Source organism: Cydia amplana, chromosome 5 (genome assembly GCF_948474715.1).
Source record: "Cydia amplana chromosome 5, ilCydAmpl1.1, whole genome shotgun sequence".
Taxonomy (NCBI): Eukaryota; Metazoa; Arthropoda; class Insecta; order Lepidoptera; family Tortricidae; genus Cydia; species Cydia amplana.
In genome coordinates, this window is record NC_086073.1 from 12,065,209 (window position 1) to 12,087,655 (window position 22,447).

General features: G+C 36.2%; 1 protein-coding gene across 1 annotated transcript in view; it reads right to left on the bottom strand.

Moving 5' to 3' along the window:
* Positions 1 to 5,845: 5,845 nt before the first annotated feature.
* Positions 5,846 to 22,447, bottom strand: part of LOC134648075 (neuroligin-1-like) — a 68,837-nt gene continuing 52,235 nt past the window's right edge. The window contains exons 5-15 of the mRNA XM_063502527.1: positions 19,377 to 19,532; positions 15,891 to 16,079; positions 14,857 to 14,942; positions 13,645 to 13,812; positions 11,648 to 11,768; positions 11,118 to 11,314; positions 10,342 to 10,464; positions 10,098 to 10,243; positions 8,034 to 8,161; positions 7,622 to 7,771; positions 5,846 to 7,542 (exon numbers count right to left, since the gene is read on the bottom strand). Coding sequence (XP_063358597.1) covers positions 6,632 to 7,542; positions 7,622 to 7,771; positions 8,034 to 8,161; positions 10,098 to 10,243; positions 10,342 to 10,464; positions 11,118 to 11,314; positions 11,648 to 11,768; positions 13,645 to 13,812; positions 14,857 to 14,942; positions 15,891 to 16,079; positions 19,377 to 19,532 — 2,375 coding nt within the window. The 3' untranslated portion in view covers positions 5,846 to 6,631. The remainder of the gene's footprint in view (positions 7,543 to 7,621; positions 7,772 to 8,033; positions 8,162 to 10,097; positions 10,244 to 10,341; positions 10,465 to 11,117; positions 11,315 to 11,647; positions 11,769 to 13,644; positions 13,813 to 14,856; positions 14,943 to 15,890; positions 16,080 to 19,376; positions 19,533 to 22,447) is intronic.

Below are 22,447 nucleotides of genomic sequence, written 5' to 3' on the forward strand. Positions count from 1 at the left end.
CACAATGTATGATCGGCGTCAGCGTAGACGTAGAGTATGCACGCCTGGGCTATAACCGCAAAAATCAAAGTTTGCGGGCATTTTTCTCTGTCACTCTTATTACGCCTTCATTGGAGTAAAAGAGAAAGATCCCCGCAATTTGCGAATTTCGGTTTTTGCGGTAGCCCCTCTGAGCGTGCGTTCCGTGGCCCTCGGGTAAGGGTGTGGTGATATTATTTTTCAATTACGTGGTTGAAAGAATTGAATATAAACAGATTGTTTTTTTTTTCAGTAAGGACTTATTTTCTTCAACCTGCGAACAGTTATTTCACGATGAATAAATAGATGCGACACACACAACAATAGTCGTTTTTAGAGCTACGCACAAAACTGTTCGCGGAGCTCTTATGGATTTTTTTAACATTATACTGTCATCGTCATTTTAAATTTGGATTTTTTATTTCCATACTATGTTTATCTATATAAAGTCTATTTTTTTATTCGGTAGACTGAAATGACAGTTCATAGTATGAACATAAAACGTCATTTCATACTATGAAATGTCATTTTAGTCATGGTATAATAATATACTCCGCCTGGTACTCTATTCCGAGATTCGCGAATGACCTAACTGGCACTTGCCTACGTCATCATGCTGTTTACAGGTTCTCAAACTTTAAAATGTGGGAGAATTTTAACCAACAGTGAAAATTATTTTAACGGCATTAATTTTGAGTTATTCATGTAGAAACATAGTAAAATAAAACAAATCTATACTGCACTTTTCACTCCTACTCTTACAGTTCCGAATAGAGCAGCCAACCATTTTCGTAACAAAACATTAATTACGAAGCTTACGACGTGAAAAGTTTGGAAAACACTGCGACTGCTGACACTGAGCGAGAAGGAAATAACAATTAACACGCGTTCGACAAGGACGGTCGGTCAGGGACAAAATGGCGGATTGTCAAATGTGACAGCGCTATCCTGTGTTGCCAGTAGTGTAAACAGAATTACCCGAACGTCTGAAATTTCTTTCGTGAATCGGAAGATATTGCTAACGAATAATTAAAAATGACGTGTTATTGTAAAACTTAAGATAAAATACATATAAATGAAAATTATTAAATTATAAAGAAATAAATTAACTTATTAACCATAGATATAATGTACCCATGTAACATGTTATGTTGAAATAAAGTGGCAATGTTATTGTGACGTAGGCAAGTGACACTCTGGGAAGAGAAGACCATGTTTTATTAGACCATGATTTTAGTCTACCGAATAAAAAAATAGACTTTAGTATGAATTAATTGGTTTCATTCGCCTTTCTTTAAAGCTCGAAATGTATACCTATTTATCTACACATTTTTTTCATTTCTACCAAGGTACAGTTTCAACTGTTGCATCATTAGTAATAGTTACATAAAGGTAGCTAATAGTTAATTAATACCTATATAGGTAAGCGCCGTATACGTATGATACATCGACACATTAAAAATCTCATCGATTGACTCAATCTGCTATGCTGTAGGCTCTAATGAAATACTTAATTAAAAAGTTTCACCTGGTAACAAATGGGCTTGTCCGAACTTCCTGAAGTTAATAATTGATCGAGTGGGTACTATGACATTTTGTGTCCACATGCATTTTTAGGGCTCCAAAGTCAACAAATCACATCAGTAACCTTTAAATTTAAAAGATAGTTAGCGCGGAAATAAATTATTAATCATGCAGACAAAGAAGTAAAATATTGTTATATAGTGAATTAATGTCAGGAGTTAATTGATTAAATCGGTAAAAACCCATCTTCGGGATTTTTCACGTACTTTGGCATTCCTTTTTTATTTTAATATACGTGCATATTTCCAACCCCAAAATAATATGTGTATAAGAGATTACATCTTTTATTTGATTTACTATTGGAGTGCTATTTAGGCACTGCGAATTTTTATATTGTGCAAGTGAATATATCAAGAATTGAATACACTATCTGCACGGGGGCAGTTATACATACGAGTACATATACAAAAACCTCTCTTCGTTGCCCTCTGCCTCGGTTACCGCACGCCCACCGTCGCTCCGAGCGCGTCTCGAGCGTGCACGCTCGTCGACCGCCATACATTTGCCATACGTACGGCGTCAGTATCGAGTGTTCCTGAAGGCGCTCTGAGCGTACGATTCATGGCCATCGGGATAGTATTGAAGTGGCTACAGAGCGCAGCGTTTTATTTCGTGTATAGAATTTCCGTAGCGCTACAGCCTAAAGCTCTTCTTGACTTGTTGGACTAGTACGTAGTAAAAACTTATAAATAAACAAGACCGAAGTGATCCCATAATGTCCGTGAACAAAGTTTTGTACGAAACACTAAAAACTGCCCTAAGTTGTAGTTGGTCGCTCGGTAGGTTGCTCAGAAGGCTGGCCATATTAACCCGCTAGATAGTGCGATATGCTGAACCGCGGAACGAAATATTGGTCACCAGAAACTTCTATTAGGCTACATGGGTTAATTTTAAATAAAATTGGAATTATACTTCAATTCTTTATTATTCGACACCATATTTTACTTTATGCATTTCATTTAAAATGCCAAATTGTAACAAAATGTATACGTTAAATGACAATAACAAGGAATGTACTTAAGTAGTACTGAAAATAATTACAATATAACAGATATATTAAATATTTAACCTCAACATTTGTGACTAAATATCTGAACAACAAGTTTTGATAAATAAGTTATTTTTACAATCCATTGAAGGTTCGATCAGTATGTAATGTTAACATGAGCAAAATGCACTTTTTAAATTATAACCGATAACATATTTTATATGAACCTAGAATTACATCATATTTAGCAAACCATACGTTGAAATCATAAATCAATAACTCATTTTAAGACACATCGACAAGGACGACAAGTAAGTAAATAATAATTAATACTTAGGAAGATTAAATTATTTCATTAAATAAGTAACATAGGTAACAAATCACTAAGTGTAAATGACAATAAATATTGAATGTAACATGATCTATTTCCATAACAACTCTAGGCGTATGTGTGTACGCAAGGTAGGTACAAACATTAACAATCAATTCCTGTATGATTTTGAGAGTTTATTATTTGATGTCAATTGCAAAGTACGTGTACCATAGAAAGTAATAATGGCAGTAATTTTTGTAATATATTGATTTAAATCAAAAACATAAATTATTCAAATTGTATTTATATACCTACAACCAAAACATAAAAATAAACATACTCACATTTCACTTCAAAATAAGTTGATATCTGATCGAAATATCTAAATTATTCAAATTATTTGTAAGAATCTCATAAATTTATTAAACAAATCAATCAGGCATATGATTCGGTCGTTACGCCTGAAAGATAAACCATATTAGAATTTAAGATTATGTTTAGGTGATGTTCGCTTTACATTGTGGTGGAACGTCTTTTTAAAACATTTTTGTATGGTTGCCAGTTCAGTAAAATCAGTTTTTAAGTAAATTTCATTTTGCGTTTCTTTCAGTCTGCAATGCTTATTGGCACTGAAAGCTTTTCTACAAAATTAAATTTACCTTTTAAAAAATAAATTTGCTATTGTGAATGAAGTGCTCAATAAGCGCCCGTGTAAATTAATTTTAAAATAACAATGAAGCACAAAAATTCAAGAATATAAGTAGGTACGAGTATCAGACGTCATGAGTTCTGAAAAAGTTCGAGTGATAATTTACTAAAAATAACCACCACGTGAAGTATTGTTACTGCCAATAAGTCTGTTTCGGGAGATACTTAATTTTATACCTAGAAAACGACAGACGTGTTTGTTATAGACTCGTACAGTTTCTGACTTTTTATTTAATAACGACTCACTACAACCGTCCAACTTATGAATCCGTTGCTATATTCAACATTACTCGGCAATCTTCGTGTTTCTACGAGTAAGAAACATGTTGTCAGGCGCGAATGTGAGTGGGACAGCAACGAACAGCCGAGTATGTAGTATGAACACTTTAGTTTTACTCTATCTACCTACAGGACATTAGTGTGTAACAGGGATGTTGCGAACATCCGCATCCGCATCCGCAACCGCGGAACTTCCGCATTATTTTCAACATCCGCATCTGCATCCGCATCCGCATAAAATCGATGCGGAGCTTATGCGGATGCGGATGTCGAACAAGTGGGTACAGGAACGTCTTAGCGGCGGCGTAAGTGCTAGGTCATTTTCGTCATTACCTATGACGAAATCGTCTAGATCCAGAAAAGTCGGCCAAGTTACTGTTTATTAAATATAACGCACCTATATTCTTGCTCAAATACTAAACGTTTCGTTTTTTTTAAATAAAAAAATACTAAAAATGTAATATTTGACGTTTTCTAAGTACCTAATCTTGACATCCGCATCCGCATCCGCATTCACGGATGTGAGCCTTTAAATATCCGCATCCGCATCCGCATCCGCGGATGTCAAAAAATCTGCATCCGCAACATCCCTGGTTTGTACATAGATGAAATACACACGACAATTATTATTCTTAAAAATTCATCGAGTTGAACAACTTGTAGCGAGTAGTTAAGTAGGTAGGTACATAATTATTCATACATTTTCACCTCAATATCACTTCTGAACAAAATTTAAATAATATCTTAGCTAGTTCACATTTTGTCACAATGTGGATACTGACATGTTTTTTAATGATTTATTCACTCACCATTAAATTATCATCAATTCCTGTGAAGATAAAATACGGACAAGTACTCACGCACAAAGTTCTTCATTGTTGTTGTTGATCGCGATGGTTCATATGTACTGCAATTTAAACAGTAAATTGTACTGTAAAATGTCTAAGTTCCTATTTTTTCAAATTGGTTTGACTTTGATAGCAAAGAAATATAACAAAAAGAATATATTTCTCTCGCACTTCTAAATAGTTTGTGTTTATTTATAGTACATTACATACCTAGGGAGGTGAATTCGTAAATGCTCCAGATCGCAGGTGTTTGTGGCCCGAACCGAAGGTGAGGATAAATATGCGATCTGGGGCTTTACAAACTACCACCCGTGGTTTGTCTAAAGTTTTACGTCTTGCCTTGGCCAGAAAGTGAGATTTTCCTCTCGCGTAGCTTGGCCAGGAAGTGAGATTTTCTTCGCGGTGACGTAAAAAAAATTACATATGCACTAAATCTTACAATCAATTTCAAATATAATATACCAGAATAAACGTTGTCAAAGGGGCAACATTTTCTACACGCCCTTACGCAATTGAGACAAAAGTTAGTGTTCACATGTTTTTGTCCCTTTGTCCGATTCAATGGTTTTTGACATTTTTGACGGTTTTTTTATATTAGTGGAACCAAAATATTTATAATTAGTGGACAACATTGGACGATACCTAAAACTACAATCCTAGGAAGATCCCGGTAGGAATGTAGGTACATATATATTTAGATCCATGCAACTTTGAGAATCGATGTTTCATATGATTGATTATATGGATTATTAATGTATCGGAAATAGTTTCATCCAAAAGAGAAGTCTTATGTATTTATATTACGTATTTAATTTTCTAGTACGTTTAAAAAAAAAACTATGTACCTATATGAAACCTGCGGTAAATACGTGCTTATGAACTTTGATAGTTTAGTGTATTACTAATACTAGGTATCTAGGGCGAGACCAGCGATTCACATATAATTATGGAACTTAATTAATCCATCAGGACTCCGGCATTCAACAGGTTACTAATCTTGCTGGATCAATCATGTATGTCAATCAGTTACATTTGGAATTATGATAATAAATACAAGCACTCTTGTTAGGCATTATCATCTTGTATAAATTTTACCAGAAGGGGGTGTTTTACCCTAAAAGAATGGTACCCTGTTTACCTTGAAGTCATTGTTTTGTTTAAATAAGATGAACACTTGAACAGTCCTCGCGTCAACATATGGTTTAGTTAACTTGAATAGTGCTTCTGAGTACTTACCCGTATGTCATTTTAATTTTCAATTGTTACTTATCAAAAACTACTCAAAGTAATAGTCACTTAAAGTAACTTTACAAAAAATTACAACATTCAAAGTTATAATATACTACACGAAATACTTCTTGTATCCATATGTACAAATTTAAGTAGTTTAGATCACTTCATTACTGTTATTGTTATATTCACATGTAAATTTTATAACTTTACATACAAATACGTTCACAAGAACCTACAATTCCTTCATTCTATATGTAAAGGGTAGAAATAATATAACAGTCATAGTGCAGTAACAGTCAAATTATATTAAGTAGCTTGAATTTTTGTTATTAAGTACTGTAGGTACTGTTAACTACACAGACTGTTAAGCTATTCCCACACCTTCTATACGATAGCAAGTAGAGCGGAAGAGAGAAGAAGTATTACTTACATATTTACAGCCGCAGATTCACATAAGGCAGAGAAAAATACATATATTCCTCTAACTCCATTTCGCTGTACGCACATTTATTATTTATCTAATATAAATACTGTATCAATATATACAATATTTCTTTACTCTGTCACATGTCAGTATTCTAATATACACGTGAAGTGGTCGTGAGTTCGTTATAATTTAGTCCTTTTATTAACAACAATCTCAGCGGTATCAAGAAATCCTCATACTGATATCTCTTGAATCTGTACTCTCTTCTTCATGATGCCGGGCGGCGCGGGAGTCGTGGGTGCTGGAGGCACGCGCAGGATCCCCGAGCCGCTCGCACCGCCCGAGTCCGACTCGGGGTTGGACTCGCATGCCCCTTCCGACGGGTCGGGTACTGGACCGAACTTCACTTGTGTAGAACTATCAACTACCCTAGGTTCAAAAGTGCTAGTTCTACCTATAAGATCTTGTCTTCCATCCACTTTTTGAATATCAGGTTTCTGTGTGTCTACACCGATACACACTACACTACCGGCTTCAATCGCGCTCCCCACACTCACATCCGGTAACGACCGACGCGCCGCCCTATGTTTCTCGTCGTAGCAACTGTATTCACCAAACGTAGGCTCACCGCAGTCTGATAACGTCCGCAGGTCAAACTTAGACCCGGTAGCTCGTGGCACGTGAGCAGATTTACACTCGAAACCGAAACCCTTCCCATCAAATGCGCGCACTTCATAGTCGAGTTTTCCATCATAATTGTCAGAAGATGATGAGCTTCCCGCTTCAGCCAAATCATCTTTTGATCGCCGAGGACGCGAACCCCTCTGGTGATATATACCAGCGAATATAAGAACGTTGAGAAGTAGAAGGAAACACCCGACTGCTATTGTGACGGTCAGAGCGGCAGTATAAGACTGATAATGAGAAGAAGCGAGTCGCCGCAACAGAGCGTCGTCAGTTTGGACGGGTGTCGTCGTGACATTAGGGGGGCACTCAGTGGAAGGTGCGGGTGGGAGGACGGAGGGCCGAGGAGGCACCGTGCGCGGCGATGCTGTGCTGCGGCCGCTGTCGCCACGTCCAGTTCCATCCAGATTCACGACATGCGGCACATGTGTTCGAGACAGAGACTGCACTCTGACAGCGCCTACAAATAAAATAGATATGTTTACATATTTTGTTCTTAAGTAAAAAGGCACAGTCAAATACTTATCAAATGGACTTGCCTTCGTAATAATTAGGATCTTCCTGAAAATGATGGTGCCGCATGGCGGCATCCGGCATGTCGGGCCCGGGGCGGTGCAGTTGCGGGATGAGGGACAGCCAGAGCGACATCTTGTGGCCCCGGTAATGGCTGCGCATTTCAGGTTTACTACCTGTACCGCAAAACGAAAGCTAATTGAAATAAATGAGCACAACGGACTAGTTGTAGCAATTATACTGTTTGGAACCCAAAAGTTTGTTTAAAAGCGAAAAGTTGTTTATTCGATAAGGTGACTGCTATAGTTATTGGCCACTGCATAGTAATTAGAAAGAAACAAGTCAATGATTGTTAAGAGTGGCCAATTACTATGTAGTGGGTTATTGGCCATATTTTAGTCACCCTGTATATATTTATAATATAAGACAGTTACGCACTAATCTCCAGGTAGAGTTGGTTGATGGTGTCATAAGTGTCCCAGTAAGGCGTCTGGTTGGGGCCAAGTCTTGGTGTCTCGCCCAACAGTGGGCTAGGTGGCGGGGTAGCAGTCGGGTCGTTCGGATTACTACGGAAAAATGCTCATTAGGGTGAAGTCACATCTGTCAGCATCGAGCCGCATTTTATATATGAGAAATCGCTCGTTAGTATGAAGATGCGTACGCATCGGAAAGCTGAAAGCATGCGTACGCATCTTCAAACTAACGAGCAATTTCTCATATATAAAATGCGGCTCGATGCTGACAGATGTGATTCTACCCTAATTCATTAAAATTACAAAACTTCTTCTCTTCTTCATTCTATATGACAATTATTTTTAATTCCCCTTTACATAATAAAACGAAATAAGTGGACTCAAAAAGTTTCTAAGCTCAAAGAACATAAACAACACTAAGTGCGATTACCTAAATGCATCTTCCTAATTAGCGTCGTATTCGGTGTAATTTCATTCTATTTGGTTTCTTAAAATTTGGAACTATCAAATGAAAATAAATGAATGTGAAACTATAGGTTTTTGTTTACAAGAAATTCTTTTATTTTTATTCCTGTTAAGCTCCTGAGACCCAGACGCAGTTGTTTTGTTTTTGAATTTGGAACCTTTTGTTAATCAATGAAAATTCAGGATAGATTGTGGAATATGTACACAAATTTGTAACGGGGGTCTCAGAAAGTCACGTACATTAATAAGATTAGAAATAAAGTACCTATACAGTCGGCATCAGTCACATCGGCTCGACCAAGATGCTTAAAAATATTCGAACTAAAAACATTTTTATAAATAGGTGCATCTTTCTAGCTACATACTACACAATTCCCCGGTTGGTAGTGCCCTCTCGCATTACCTACGTACCGCGTATTGTAACTTGAAGTTAACTGTAAAGGGGCGTAATTTTATTTCATACGTGATAGGAAACTTGATGATTTCTTCAAATCCTCAGAGTGGGTTAATGTATAAGCCACGATTTAATACGCAAAGTTGCACGTTTATTAGTCCTTATATATAATCGACACTAACATGAAGTCAGTGTAAGTAGTTATATAAAAAACCGGCCAAGTGCGAGTTGGACTCGCGTTCCAAGGGTTCCGTACATTACACAATTTTTTACAATGTATTTTTTATGTGAAACGTGAGTGAAATGTCTATTAAAAACCCATAGGGGTCGAATCAAAACTAAGTAATTAAGCCAGACTCATGCTTGACTGCACATCTCTAATAGGTTTTCGTGTCATCTATAGGTAAAGAACTATTTTGTGTATTTTTTACAAAATTTTTAACCCAGTAGTTTCGGTTCGGAGGATTTTTTTTGCCTATTTTCTTAAATTACTCCTAAACTGTTTATCCTAAAATTATAAAAAAAAATATTTGAGATTCTCACAATGAGCTCTTTCATTTGATATGTAACACGATATAGTTTGAAAAACTTTATTTTTAAATTTTCTTATTTACCCCCTCAAAAGAGGCCTCCATATTTAAAATTACGTAACGTACATGTCCTTAATTCTTTGAGTCACAAACTTACATATGTGTACCAAATTACAACTTAGTTGGTCCAGTAGTTTCGGAGAAAATAGGCTGTGACTGACGGACAGACAGACGCACGAGTGATCCTATAAGGGTTCCGTTTTTTTCCTTTTGAGGTACGGAACCCTAATACTTAACGTTTCCTTTTCTACTATACGTTACGTTTTATTTATTTTTAACTTTTCTATTAATAGGTGCTTCGGGGCCCGTCACACAAATATCAAATATCTTGTATATATTTATACTTTATTGAAAACGGAAACAAAAATTAACAGAATTAAATAACTTCACTTTAAACCTTAAAACCTAAACCTAAAAAAAGTAAAACTAGTCTTTAAATAAGTAATAAATATCCCCCTGCAGCATAATTACGTAGATGCTGGCAGCAGCGAGGAGCAACACGAATATATGCACTATTTATTTAACTAATCAATAAGTGCATAAATCTTAAGCATCCATCCATAAGTGTTCAAGGACTTACCCGTATTTAACGAAGTTGGTGATGTAGTGCATGCATAAACGTGAAACTCGCTGTTCCTGTTGAGTGTAGTTCTGTGCGTGATGAGCCAAGGACAGTGGAACACCCAAGTAGTAAGGCAGTTCCTCGCCGTGCACTGAACCAGGACGCTACGAATACATTACACGTAATAAAAAATATATTTATTTAAGTTGGTAATTGTTGTCAGTTAATAAAAAAGTCAATTAATTTCAAGAGTAAGGCGTACCTGTGGATAATCCTTGTCGGGCGAGAGGTGGTGAAAGTGCGAAAAATAAGTGGTTCCACCGCGGAGAGCGTGCAGGTACCCTAACCTGATAAGTGGGGCCGCCGTTCGCCCGTCGCTAAGCACCTAATGGAAGCGCAAAATGAAATTACACAACGTGTACCACAGACTACTAACTGAAACGTAACTCGCAAAGTTAAATTAAAGTCAGTGATAAAATGTTTGCGTATTTCTAAGTATCTACGACCAAGCGTCCTAATTGTTGCAACAGAGCCGACGCTAATTTCTTACCCGAAGATGCAAGTCTTTTCTAATAAAGCCTTTCACCGCGCCCATCTTGTATTCAGTGTGCGCGAGCGTCATTAACTTCCTTTGTAGGACGCGGGAACGCTCGGTGAGTTGCGAAAACCACTTGAAGCTTAATTGAGATCGTCTGCGATACCGCCGGCTTGGGGCGCTCGAGAATAGTCGACTCAGCCTGTCAGTTATCAACTTGGAGCCCACTATCGATATCGTGATCACACAGAACCCATAAATAAATACACGCAACATCGTTATCTTGCAGAAAATATAGTATCAATAATTAATAACAATACTCCCTAATATTCTGGAGCAAACCGGAAGCGTATCCCCAAACAGAAGCGTAGTTTAGCAGTGTAATCACGCGTCTTTTCTATATTAGAAGTAATTGAAACTTTATCCATGGAAGAAGGCTTTTATCAGATAGAGTATTTATAAGTTGATTAAAAGTTTAAGTAAGAAAAAAGTACAACACGTACCTCAAGCGTAGCGTCGCGGACGCTGAGGGGGTTTTGCAAAGGTTTATCCCAATCCGTGTACTCATTCTTCAGAGTGGAATATATTTCGTTAAGGTGGTAGTAGTAGGCGTTCCTAACGAATGTGCGCAGAATGCGGTCCCGGCGGCTTTCGTTGAAACCGAACTCCAAGTCTTGAGCGTTGAATTCCAGGTAAGATTCTGCAAGGAATGGCATTTCACTTTGCATATTTATGATCCAGACCCACGGAATCTATTAGAAAAGTAAAACAGACTTTTAATAGATCTACCATACTAATAGAAATAGAAAACAATTCGAATACATTAACCAATGCCTTTAATATGAAAATAGTTTATTGCCCTAAGGGCTCAGAATGCTCTATGCATCAGTCATAATGTTTGAATTTTCTTTGCGCTTTAAGGAAAAGTATACTATGGAGGTATTTATATTTGATGTGATGAAATTTATCCATAAATCGATGTGAAATGTAGAATATCCAAACATTACCTAATACAAAAAAAATGTAAAGTTACCAGTAGTGGTAAGGCCGAACAATAGTTCCCTATGCGGAAAGTCGGCGAGCTCGTGGCCGGCAGCGGACGCCACCGCGGCGGCGCCGACGCCGAGCCGCGTGCTGTCGGTGGGCGGAGGGGCCTAGGTATGTGAAAAAATATTATATTTTACTGACTCTTTTTTTTGTATCATTGTATTTAGGTATTTTAAAATAAAATACTTCTAAAGATAAGTTACATTTTAAAACGTGAAATGAATAGTTTTAGTTCCGAAACTTATTACAGCCTTTACCAAGGTACAAGATGGCGAATGAAGTTTATTCGCAGCATATGTTAAGGTTCTGCGCACGAAACTCCACGAAAAGTGAAGTTGTAGAAGTCGGCTGTAATAATCCAGATTAGTTCAGAACTCAACTGTTTTGTAAGACACGATTAGTTTAATCTCTTTAGGCTTTCGTCCAAAGTAATTTCAAACAGATTTGTGCTTAAGTAGGTATATACTCAACGTAATTTGATTGCTTATTTATTTTGATTTCTTCAATGCAGGAGATCTGTCGACGATTCCAGGTATAGCTTATTTGATTAAAATTTTGACGAACTTTTTTCACGTACGTAATTAGAACTAGAATCTGGTATCAACAACGCACTAGTGAAATCATGTGTAGAGGAGCGTGCGAAATGTTGGCAGACAGATTGCTCGAATCTAGGTATCATTACGTTACAGGCAAGTGAAGCAACGTTGCCACGTCAGAGATGTCCGATCAATTAATCTAATTGAACTGTGGCGTATCTAACTACGTGCTGGCCCATATAACGCCGATTTGAATAAGAGCCGAGTCTATGTACCTACTAGGGTAACATAACCGCCCTAGGCAAAATGGTTTTATAATCGAAACAAAGCCCTGACACGACAAGGTTAAATTTGGGTTACATGCTTTTGTGATTGAGTTGGAGCTGCAGTGCCTTTTGGCCCGATGAGCTTCAATCTCCGGAGGTTTATGTTCTGAAGTTATGAATATTCAGTTTAATTTTAATGGTTTAAATTTACAATTTAATTGTAGAAGGATTTAAATGGTAGAAAATATCAGAGACGAAGCATTTAGAAGTAATTCAATGCATTATGATACATAAGTATTAAAAGATTGTTGTTCTTCTATATATGTCCATGTTTTCTTTTAAGGCGATTTGCATTTTCTGGAGCGTTATCACATTCACGCCTTTCAAGTCCTCGACTTTTATAAATCGTTCAGAGTTCAGAAACCATACCAAATATTGACTTTTAATATACGAACAGTACAGCGTTGACGAATGCGGAGACCATATGAGTGATGATGTGTCAATGAGCTAAATCTGTGTGTGAAATGACTTTGGAATGCTCTTTTAGTTATCCTAAAAAAAGACCTTATTTTCTATTACCGATTAATCATAAGTAGGTACATACACAAAACAAAACTGCATGGACTTTTTAGAAATAAGTTTAATATAATCCATTCCCTACTGTTCGAAATACATATACAAGAAGATATTTATGTAATAGGTAATAGGTAACTTAATCGGTATATGAAAGAATAACTATCATGTCCTGAAACAAATTCTGTCCAATTGGAAACTTTATTTTTTGTAGTGTTGGATTTGTTTGGTGTAACAACTAATTTAATATGCATTGTTTATTATACTGTCAGAATATTTATATAAATCCGTTATACTGATTACCTAATGAGTTTAAATGACTTTAAATCGTTTTACGAGTATGTCTGTAGTTTTTTTTTTAAGTAAATCCAGGGTTAAGACTAAGACCAGGGCTATAACTGTTGTGTAATAAATTGAGGCGTACTTTTAATTTAGAGCCCGACTTCAAGTTATGTTCACGTTTTGTGGTGAAATGAACATTTAGCGTTGACACTATGGCGTCTGTAGGTATCGTGGCGAACATTAACCGAACGTGCCTAAAAGTACATAATTAATGTAAACGACTCAAGTATGTTGTTGGATCTGATTGTTGTAAATAATAAACTTACGGAAGACGGATTGACTATAACAGTGCCGTCGACGAAGGGTGCGAAGCCGGGCAGGAAGCGCGGCGGATCGAGCCGCACGGCGAGCAACTCGGCCAGCGGCTTGTTTCGCAGGCACGGCGCCAGGTCGTCCTCCTGCAGGTCGCCGTGGCAACCCGTCTGCTCCGCCACCTAACAACCATCTCATTTAATAATATTATAACGAAAACGATCACTACGATCAGTGCCTAAGAATATTAAAGAAGGTAGTTAGATGGTTCATGCTGACCATAAACTGAATTGTCGCTATTCGCAAATAAAAAAGCAATATGCAAAACAAAGGTGTTAGAGGAAACGAATAGGGCATAAAGACGCTAATCTAAAAATTAAGACATTAAAGGATGACTCACGCTAGGCCGGGCCGAGCCCGGGCCGGCGCGTCCGACATGTCATATCCTATGACGGGTGATCGGTGATCACGTGTAGCTTTCCATAGAAAACGAACCGCCGGAAGGTCCAGCCCGGCGCCGGCCAGGTCTAGCGTGAGTCATCCTTAATCCTATATTATGTACCTAGGTCAGGGCTGGGTCAGGGGTACCCAAAGGAAAAAATCCTAATAACGCTCTTAAGGATATAAAAGCGCAATCTAACGAGCAAATTCGTAACCCTAAGAAACTGTTTGAATTCAGTCAAAATTGATAGTGCGTTTTAGAATTTTTATTAAATAGAACAGTGGCATCAAACATTGTGATTTGAAATTAAACAAATATTACAATAAAAATATCTAGTAGGTAACGCTCAATAGCACTACCGACTACCTACTACATACTAGAAATGAGGCGGGTTTGGCAATACAGACAACATTTCTTTAGGGGGCGCTGGTTTCCTATTGTTGTAATATAAACACAGAAATGATATATATTATTCCAAAAAGTATAGATTTTGCTAACAAAAAGTACTAACTGAATCTACTTACATCATTATTAAGTTTACGATTTCTATCCGAATCCCATTTGGCGGGTAAGATATGTAGGAGTATGCAAAATCATTTAACTAGACAGAGGAAGTAGACCATAAGATAAAATCGAAGTGATGATACCCTTTACGGTAACATCTTGAGTTATTTACATAGTCTAGCTATCATCCGGTATGAATAATACCCGGCGACAAATACCTATGTATAGCGTTATATAGCTAGAGGCGACATTTGGCAGATCAACAATCCTTATGGGTTACCTTTCTTTTTATCGTAAGTGGCTCTCTCTGCAATGCCCATGAGCTGAGACCCGACCCGCTTAACAAGATGACACGCCTCAGTAGCTCTGAAACAACAAAAAACCTAATTTAATTTTGTTATTTCGAACACAAGAATCGGCAAGATGCCGAAATCTGTCCTCAAGGAAAAACATTTGTTTGCTTCCTTCCCCTTTATTGTATCAAACCTTGTTTTTTGTATTTTTAAGTTGCTGGACTAAGTTCTGGTAGACCGACCTTACTTTTAATTACGTTTGAGAAAGCTCTTGTGCGTGCCTTGAGCGGCTAGCCCCTTTAATCGCATTAAGTTACAGAGGATATAAACGGGATGTAGGTGCGCTACGTAAAATAATGAAATCTCCACAGGGCTTACCCTCGGTGAACGAATAAACATCACCTAATTGTATTATATACAGTTGCGCGAAACATTCCTCCAAAAGAGTTAAACAAATACCTATTGTGAAACATCAAATAATTATGCTATTCTGTTATTTTAAATAGATATGAAAACATTAAATTTAAGTAACATAATTTAAGAAAAAGTAATTCATTGATCTATTACAGATTGTAAATCATCATATTTTGGTTATGATTTACATTACCTATTGCTATATATTATTTTTATATCACATCTTTTAATCAATCATGGTCAAAATACAAACCAAAAAATAATTTCTTTTGATTTTGACTTGTTTTAATTAGAGCTCGTGTCACAACGGTAATCAATAGACACCGTGAAATATGACATTGACAATGTATCTGATATTCACTTCGAGTTTCAAACAAAGAGCGTCGCATTTTTTAGGGACTGACTCACTCTCACCGTTTCCTCTAGGTATTATTCTAAGCGCTTCAATGTATCCACCCACTTCACTCCTGTCCTCCGTTCCGGACACTATAGGTAGCAATTAGCATATAGCTCCCTCACGCGTATACTAGCGAAAGAGAATCAAGGGAGCGATTGACCTTTGCACGCAGGTTGAATATATGTTGACCTAAATAAGCTCCTTCCTCACCTCGAGCAACAGGCGAGACTGCGAGGAAGTTGGCGAGCGCCGCACCCGTCCCGTGGCCCATGAGGGTCACCCGCTCCGGGTCCCCACCGAACGCGGGTAGGTTCTCGCGCAGCCAATGCAGGCCTGCCACTAGGTCCATCAGTCCGAAGTTACCCTGCGCCGACCCCTTAGCACCAGTCTTTAAAAAACCTGATAACAATAATTTATTAACAAAAGTTACCTTAAATACATGTGAATCACATTTACAGCCGGGTCTAACGCGAATTTACATAATAAATGTTATAATGTGATTTAATGTATGTTCAAAACGCGAAAGTTTTAAATGATTTAATTTATATACACATAGTTTTTAAAGCATCGTAGGTTCTTCTCTCACCTTTTTTTAAAAGTTTTAACAAAAAAAAGTAATCCACAGTTAAAAGTCAGTACCTATTATTAAATTATGATACATACATAATATCGATAACTGGAAAAGTTGACAACATATTTAATGTCCAATCTCTCATGAAGTTTCATTTTAGATGTAAAGTAGATACCTCTAGATTTGAGTTAAATAAATGGAGTAACATATTGTTTATTGTGCATATTTAAGTAGGTACTAAAATTACATTTGGCCGTCCCCGTTAATACGATAAGATACTTCCTACAGCAATTACAGCGTATAAAGACATGCTATTTCTTTGAGCATCTTTGCATTCAATAAATATATTTCGCCCCTCATCTCATGCATGTTAACTCATGCGAACAGACAAAGACAATCCAGATCCTCTCACACGATCACATTATTTTTACTCGTATTTTACAAAAATACTGACACATGGACAAGCTATTTTCGATTGTCGAAGCATTCAAAGGCTGCATTCTTCCATTCCTCAATTGGTAAAATAATGAAATAAAATACCGTAACCTTCATTTTGAATGTATATTTTTTTATAAAATATTTTTTTTGTATTAATATGTTTTACGTCAAAAATATACTTGGATATGTATGACTTTTGATCTAAGCGATGACCAACTTAAGCTGGTAACGGCTTGTTTATTCTAAATAAATATCCGTCAACAAACAGGATAAGGGATAACAATATCTACTAGTTTTATTGAGACTTACAGAAAGTTGTCAAAAAACCTTTCAATGTCATTGAGAATCATTCATTAGTTAAAGATAAGGATTGGATTTTAAATCTCCAGCGTTGATATAATAAATAAAGCCTCGAAGAAAATTAGCCGTTGTTCCACGGTAGAAGAGTAAAGCTTTCACCGTATCATTTTAAAATCACACCTCAGACTAAGGATAATGGATCGAGATAAAAGCGACCAACCGGGCACCTTGTAAATACTTACAAATCGGAACCATGAAATTCTCTTATTCATTCTTATCGGGACTCCAAACACACATATTTTAGAATGAAAGAATTATTGACTGTAGAAGAAAATATTTTATTCTTGTTGCTATAAGCATTTAAGAGTCACATAGTAGCTGAAGAGAAATACACTACTATTGTTACAAAACTAAAAAAATATTTAATATCTAAAGCTTTTTACACTCTCGAAGAATATATGAACGACAGATCGGAAAATATGTATTAGTTTTAAGTGTAAATTTTTACATTTTTTCCCCCCTATGTTAAATTATATTCTAAGATTTGTCACGCCCTAGCAGGGTCCATGCTGTACTTTATAATGTTATTATTATAACATATATATATGTTATATTTAGCACCTTATAATACCATGGTTGGCATTCAATAAATGAAATGAGAATGAATGTAGAGGAAAATAAAGTAGGTACAACAAGTGTTATGTAACTGTTCCAACGTTCAATTTTTTACAATATATTAGGATGTTTTAATACTTAGAGTGTATTTTTAATCTTTTAGGTTGCTTAATGTAAGTTTGGTTACCTACCAATACACAATAACAATAAGTAATAGAAACCTCAATTATTAAAGAAAACAGCGTTCTTTCAATACTTTTGGCCTGGAGTGTATATCGTCCCGACACATTACAATTTCGCTCAGTCTTTTTTGTTACTGTACTTTTTAGAAAACCTTTTCTTACTTTTTGGTACCATGTTACCGGAGTGTTATCGATGGAATAAGAAAGTCAACTTTGTAAGTATTTTGTTTTATGGAAGTCCCAATTCACCTCATCAAAACTCCGTTCCATCTTAAGTAAGTAAAGTAAAGTTTGTAGGTCACTTTATTGAACATAATGATGTACCAAACCTATATTGCGTGATTGCCTAAATTGAAAGATACTGTGAAGTTTAAGTTTATAATTTGGAAAATATTTTAGTCAGTTACGGTAGGTATACCTAAGTACTACATAGTTACGAAGGCTTTAATTAAAGCCATGTTTGAAACAAGCTTAAATAAATAAATTAGCCAGTTCAATATTTCAAGTCAAGCAGCCTCGGTTCACTCACTCATGGCTATTATAAAAAGCTTCAAGCAGGAAATAGGCCGTAAATGGACTCTTTATACTACAGATTGATGGCTAATGCCGCAAAGTTACGCCAAGAAATCCACTGAAAATCTTCTCAAACAAGACGAGTGCGCACACAAAGCTTTATTGTGTACTTTTTAACGGACATTAGACCAATTACAACAAAAAGGAAACAAGTATTAATACAGCCATATATCGGTTAAAAAAAGAAATAGATCGGTTAAATAGATTTAGACAGATTTCCTTTTTGGAAAAATAAAAAGATTCTTCTTATTTTTACACTGATTAGAAAATAACCTACCTACTTCTAGAATTGTACGAGTATTATTTTTGTAAAACAACACTTGTAAGTATAAAAATAGCAAATATTAAATACTGAAAACAAAACCAAAATAGGAAGTGACGGTCATGTACGAGTAAGCAGAGCTGTATTGAAATTGACAACCAAATAGAACGCGAAATAATACCTCTCAGACAAGATTTTCCTGTTGCTCATACGCCGTTATGTAACATGAGAGTGGGATTTATTTTGACATCATATATTGTTCGTAGGTAATATTTGCATAATGTTATAATTAAAAAAAATACATTTGTGTATATGTATATAACAAAGAGTCCATCTAAACGTCAAACGTCAAAGAACGTGCGATTAGCGCCGTCGTAACTTCTATGAAATTATGACGTTTAAATAACACTTGCACGTCTGTGCTATAAAAAACGGTTCCAGGTTATCTTGGTCTGACTCTAGAGTCCCTAGGGGCCCGATACGGATTTTGAACTAGACATCTATTAGATGTCTATTAGACATCACCAAGATACGATAACGATATGTTTAAGATCTAACCTGTCAAATTTTACATTTGCGCGATTCTGGAGATACTCTTGAACGATTTCCACAAGATATGACTTAGAGATCCAATTCGCATCAATAGAGAACTAGTTGAAATCTAAACTATAACGTATCTAAAATGGATCTAGTACGTGTCGTCTCTTGTGAATATCTTGAAGTTCGAATACGGCAGTAGGTATCTCTTCACTTACCCAATACACCTAACCTAAAGTTAATAGTGACTACAATGATGTTGCCGTGCGCCGCCAGCGTGGTTCCGTCGTAGGCGCTGCCCGAGCTCCACTCGTATGACTCCCCGTGTACGAACACCAGGCACGGCAGCCCTCCACCCTCGCTCTCGCCTTCACCTGGCAATTTGAATGTTTGTATCATCCATTTGCTAAGAGCAGAAATATTTTATTTACCACATAGGTTAACTTAATCATGGTATAAATAAAGGCGAACAATATCAGCTACCTACTTATTATCAAAACTTACTATAATATCACTGTCATCAGCATCAGTCATGTCCCAATACATTATAATTAAACCCACAACAAACACAAAGGCAGAGCATTGGCAGTGGGAATTCAATAATGAAACGTCAACATTGTTTTATTCACTTTACAACTCACAAGTACATCCTAAGGTATTACAGTACCTTTATAATTGTATTAATCGATAAAACAAGAGTTGATTAAAAATACAGACTTTTCGTTATAATTCAAAATTCCATTCACACAGATTATTTACCTACACCAACTCAACGAATTAAGAGTAGATGTGTCAACTCAATATTATTTGATTTCCGTTAATACCCAAACATAAAAGAGTAAAAAGGGCTTCAAACAAGCCTCCAAAATAAAAATAAGAGTGAAAGTTAAGAAATTTATTCTTCTGACAAAAACAAGTCAACCATAAAAATCCTTTGTACCCTTTCTGCGAGTCTTTGATGGCGGTAAACTGATATTGTAAGATATTCTATCTAAACGCGTAGGTGACAAAGTATTTTTTTTTATAATTCTAAGAAATATTAAAGTCGCATCGACAATAAGGAATTATCAGCGTTAAGGAAAAATAACTAATTTCTCATATAAGAAAGAACGTGCGATTAGCGGAATCTAAACACCATTTGCAAGTGACGGCCCTCAATTAAAAACTAATTACAAGAAGCCTAACAATATGTATAATGTTTTAGGTTATTAAGTAGGTATCTAATAATATGCAATATAGGTAGTTCCACAATAATTTAGGTGCTACGTTTATGTAAAAAATGTTGAAGTAAAAAGTAAGTAGCTTACGGCCTGTTATAATCTCTTATCATTTCAAAAATAAACCATATATTAAAGAAATGAAAGGCCCAAAATACACTTGTAAGTTTTACTTATGTAAGTAGGGACACAACTATACTACAGAGTGAGAGATGAATATCGTTATCTCATTCTAACAAATAGCTTTGTGCCTACATACGTAAGTAAAACTTACAAGTGGATCTCGGGCCTAATATTTTGTTGTTTTTGTGATGGAAGGCCACACTAGGGGTTAAAAATATCATTTGAAATGTAAAAGTTCTATTTTACTTTACAGGTTTAGCCCAGTGGTAGACTGGTAGAAAATGCCTTAAGGCATTTAGTTCGCCATTTGTACCGTCCTGTATTGCGCAATAAATATTAAATAAATAAATATAACCATATAACTAATTGCCCTATAGGTACCTACTATCATCTGGTGTTTTATTAAAATAATCATTCCACATTGTTGTTACACATATACCAGCTTCCTTCCCAATTCTTGCCAAGATACCAAATCTGGCTGTTCGTGTTCCGGTTGTGTTGAGGCGTCGCTACAAGGTGTCTCAGCCTCACTTCCGCACTGCTTGCAGGGGTAGGATGCACTGCAATGCACTACGGAATTGAGGCCTCGATACCTTCCTCCGGAGACCTTTGATGACTGTGCGAGACTCTCTCAAAATTATGCATTGTTTATATGTATCCTTTGTAGATTTATTGCAGTCATGCACGGTCAAATCGACGTGCAGGTTGAGTAAGATTATTAAGATATATATTAATAATCCAGCAGTGGACCTCGTTTAATTAATAAAAACACTTAAAATAAAACTAGGTCGTGGTCGCTCGGTAGGGTAGGTACCCAGAAGGCTGGCCGCATTGCCCCGCTGGATGGCAATGCTAATCCGCTGGGCAAAATATTGGCCAGCCCTCTGGTCACCAGCAGTTGAACATGAGCTAGAAATAACGTGAGGTAAGTTCAACTGTATTAGAAACTATATAAGTACCTATATAAAGCTTAAACAAAAATTTCGGAGATTTAAATACCTACATAGCTAAATAGTAGAGATCCATACAACTCAGCGTCATTTAAAATTAAACTTAAATTAAAAATCACCTTACCTTTATTTTTAACTGATGCTTGCAATAATTGCAATGCATTACCATTCATTATTAATTTATTAACATATATATACAGAAAGCTCTTAATAACAGGTTTAATTTCAAAGAGTAAATTACTACATCCTTCCTTACATACACAGAAAAAAAACATTAACGTTATTGGAAGCACTTTACGTTATTTTCGTATTTTTTGCAACTATCTTTTATAACAATGTGCAATATTTTTTACAACCAATTCGCTCTTTCATAAAACCAGGTGGCTCCATTTTCGATAAGCTAAGATAAAACGAAAACTTATTATTAATTTGTCAACTAACGTCCAATAGGTGAATTAAAACGTTTGTGTATAAAATAATTGAATTCATAAACTTAAACATGTCTCATTAAATTCTGGTGTTAAGAGAAAACAGCACCATTACCTAATTATCTAGACAAAACGACGTGTAAGGCGTTTCTTAGTTTCCTTCTTTTTCATTAGCTTTTTAGGTTTCCGTAACTCAGAAGGAAAAAAACGGAACGTCTGTCCGTTTGTCACGTCCAGTTTGCTTCAAAATTACTTTGGTTTGCTTCAAAATTAATTTATAAATCAGTTTGGTTAACGGACGGTTGAATTAGCGGGGAAATAAACTGAATAAAGCACAAGCAACCGACCACAGATTAACGATCGCTCGCGGACCATCACCACCATAACTCGTCAACAAACGACGTCAGACCCATTATGCTATATTATTGTTCCACTCTAACAACAGGTGACAGAGAAGGAATCTGCGTATAATAAGTTCATTAAAACACGCATTAAAACAGATCTTGGGTGAATGATAAAGGAAGATATTTCACGTTGGCACTCGTGGAATTTATTGCATAATAAAACAAAT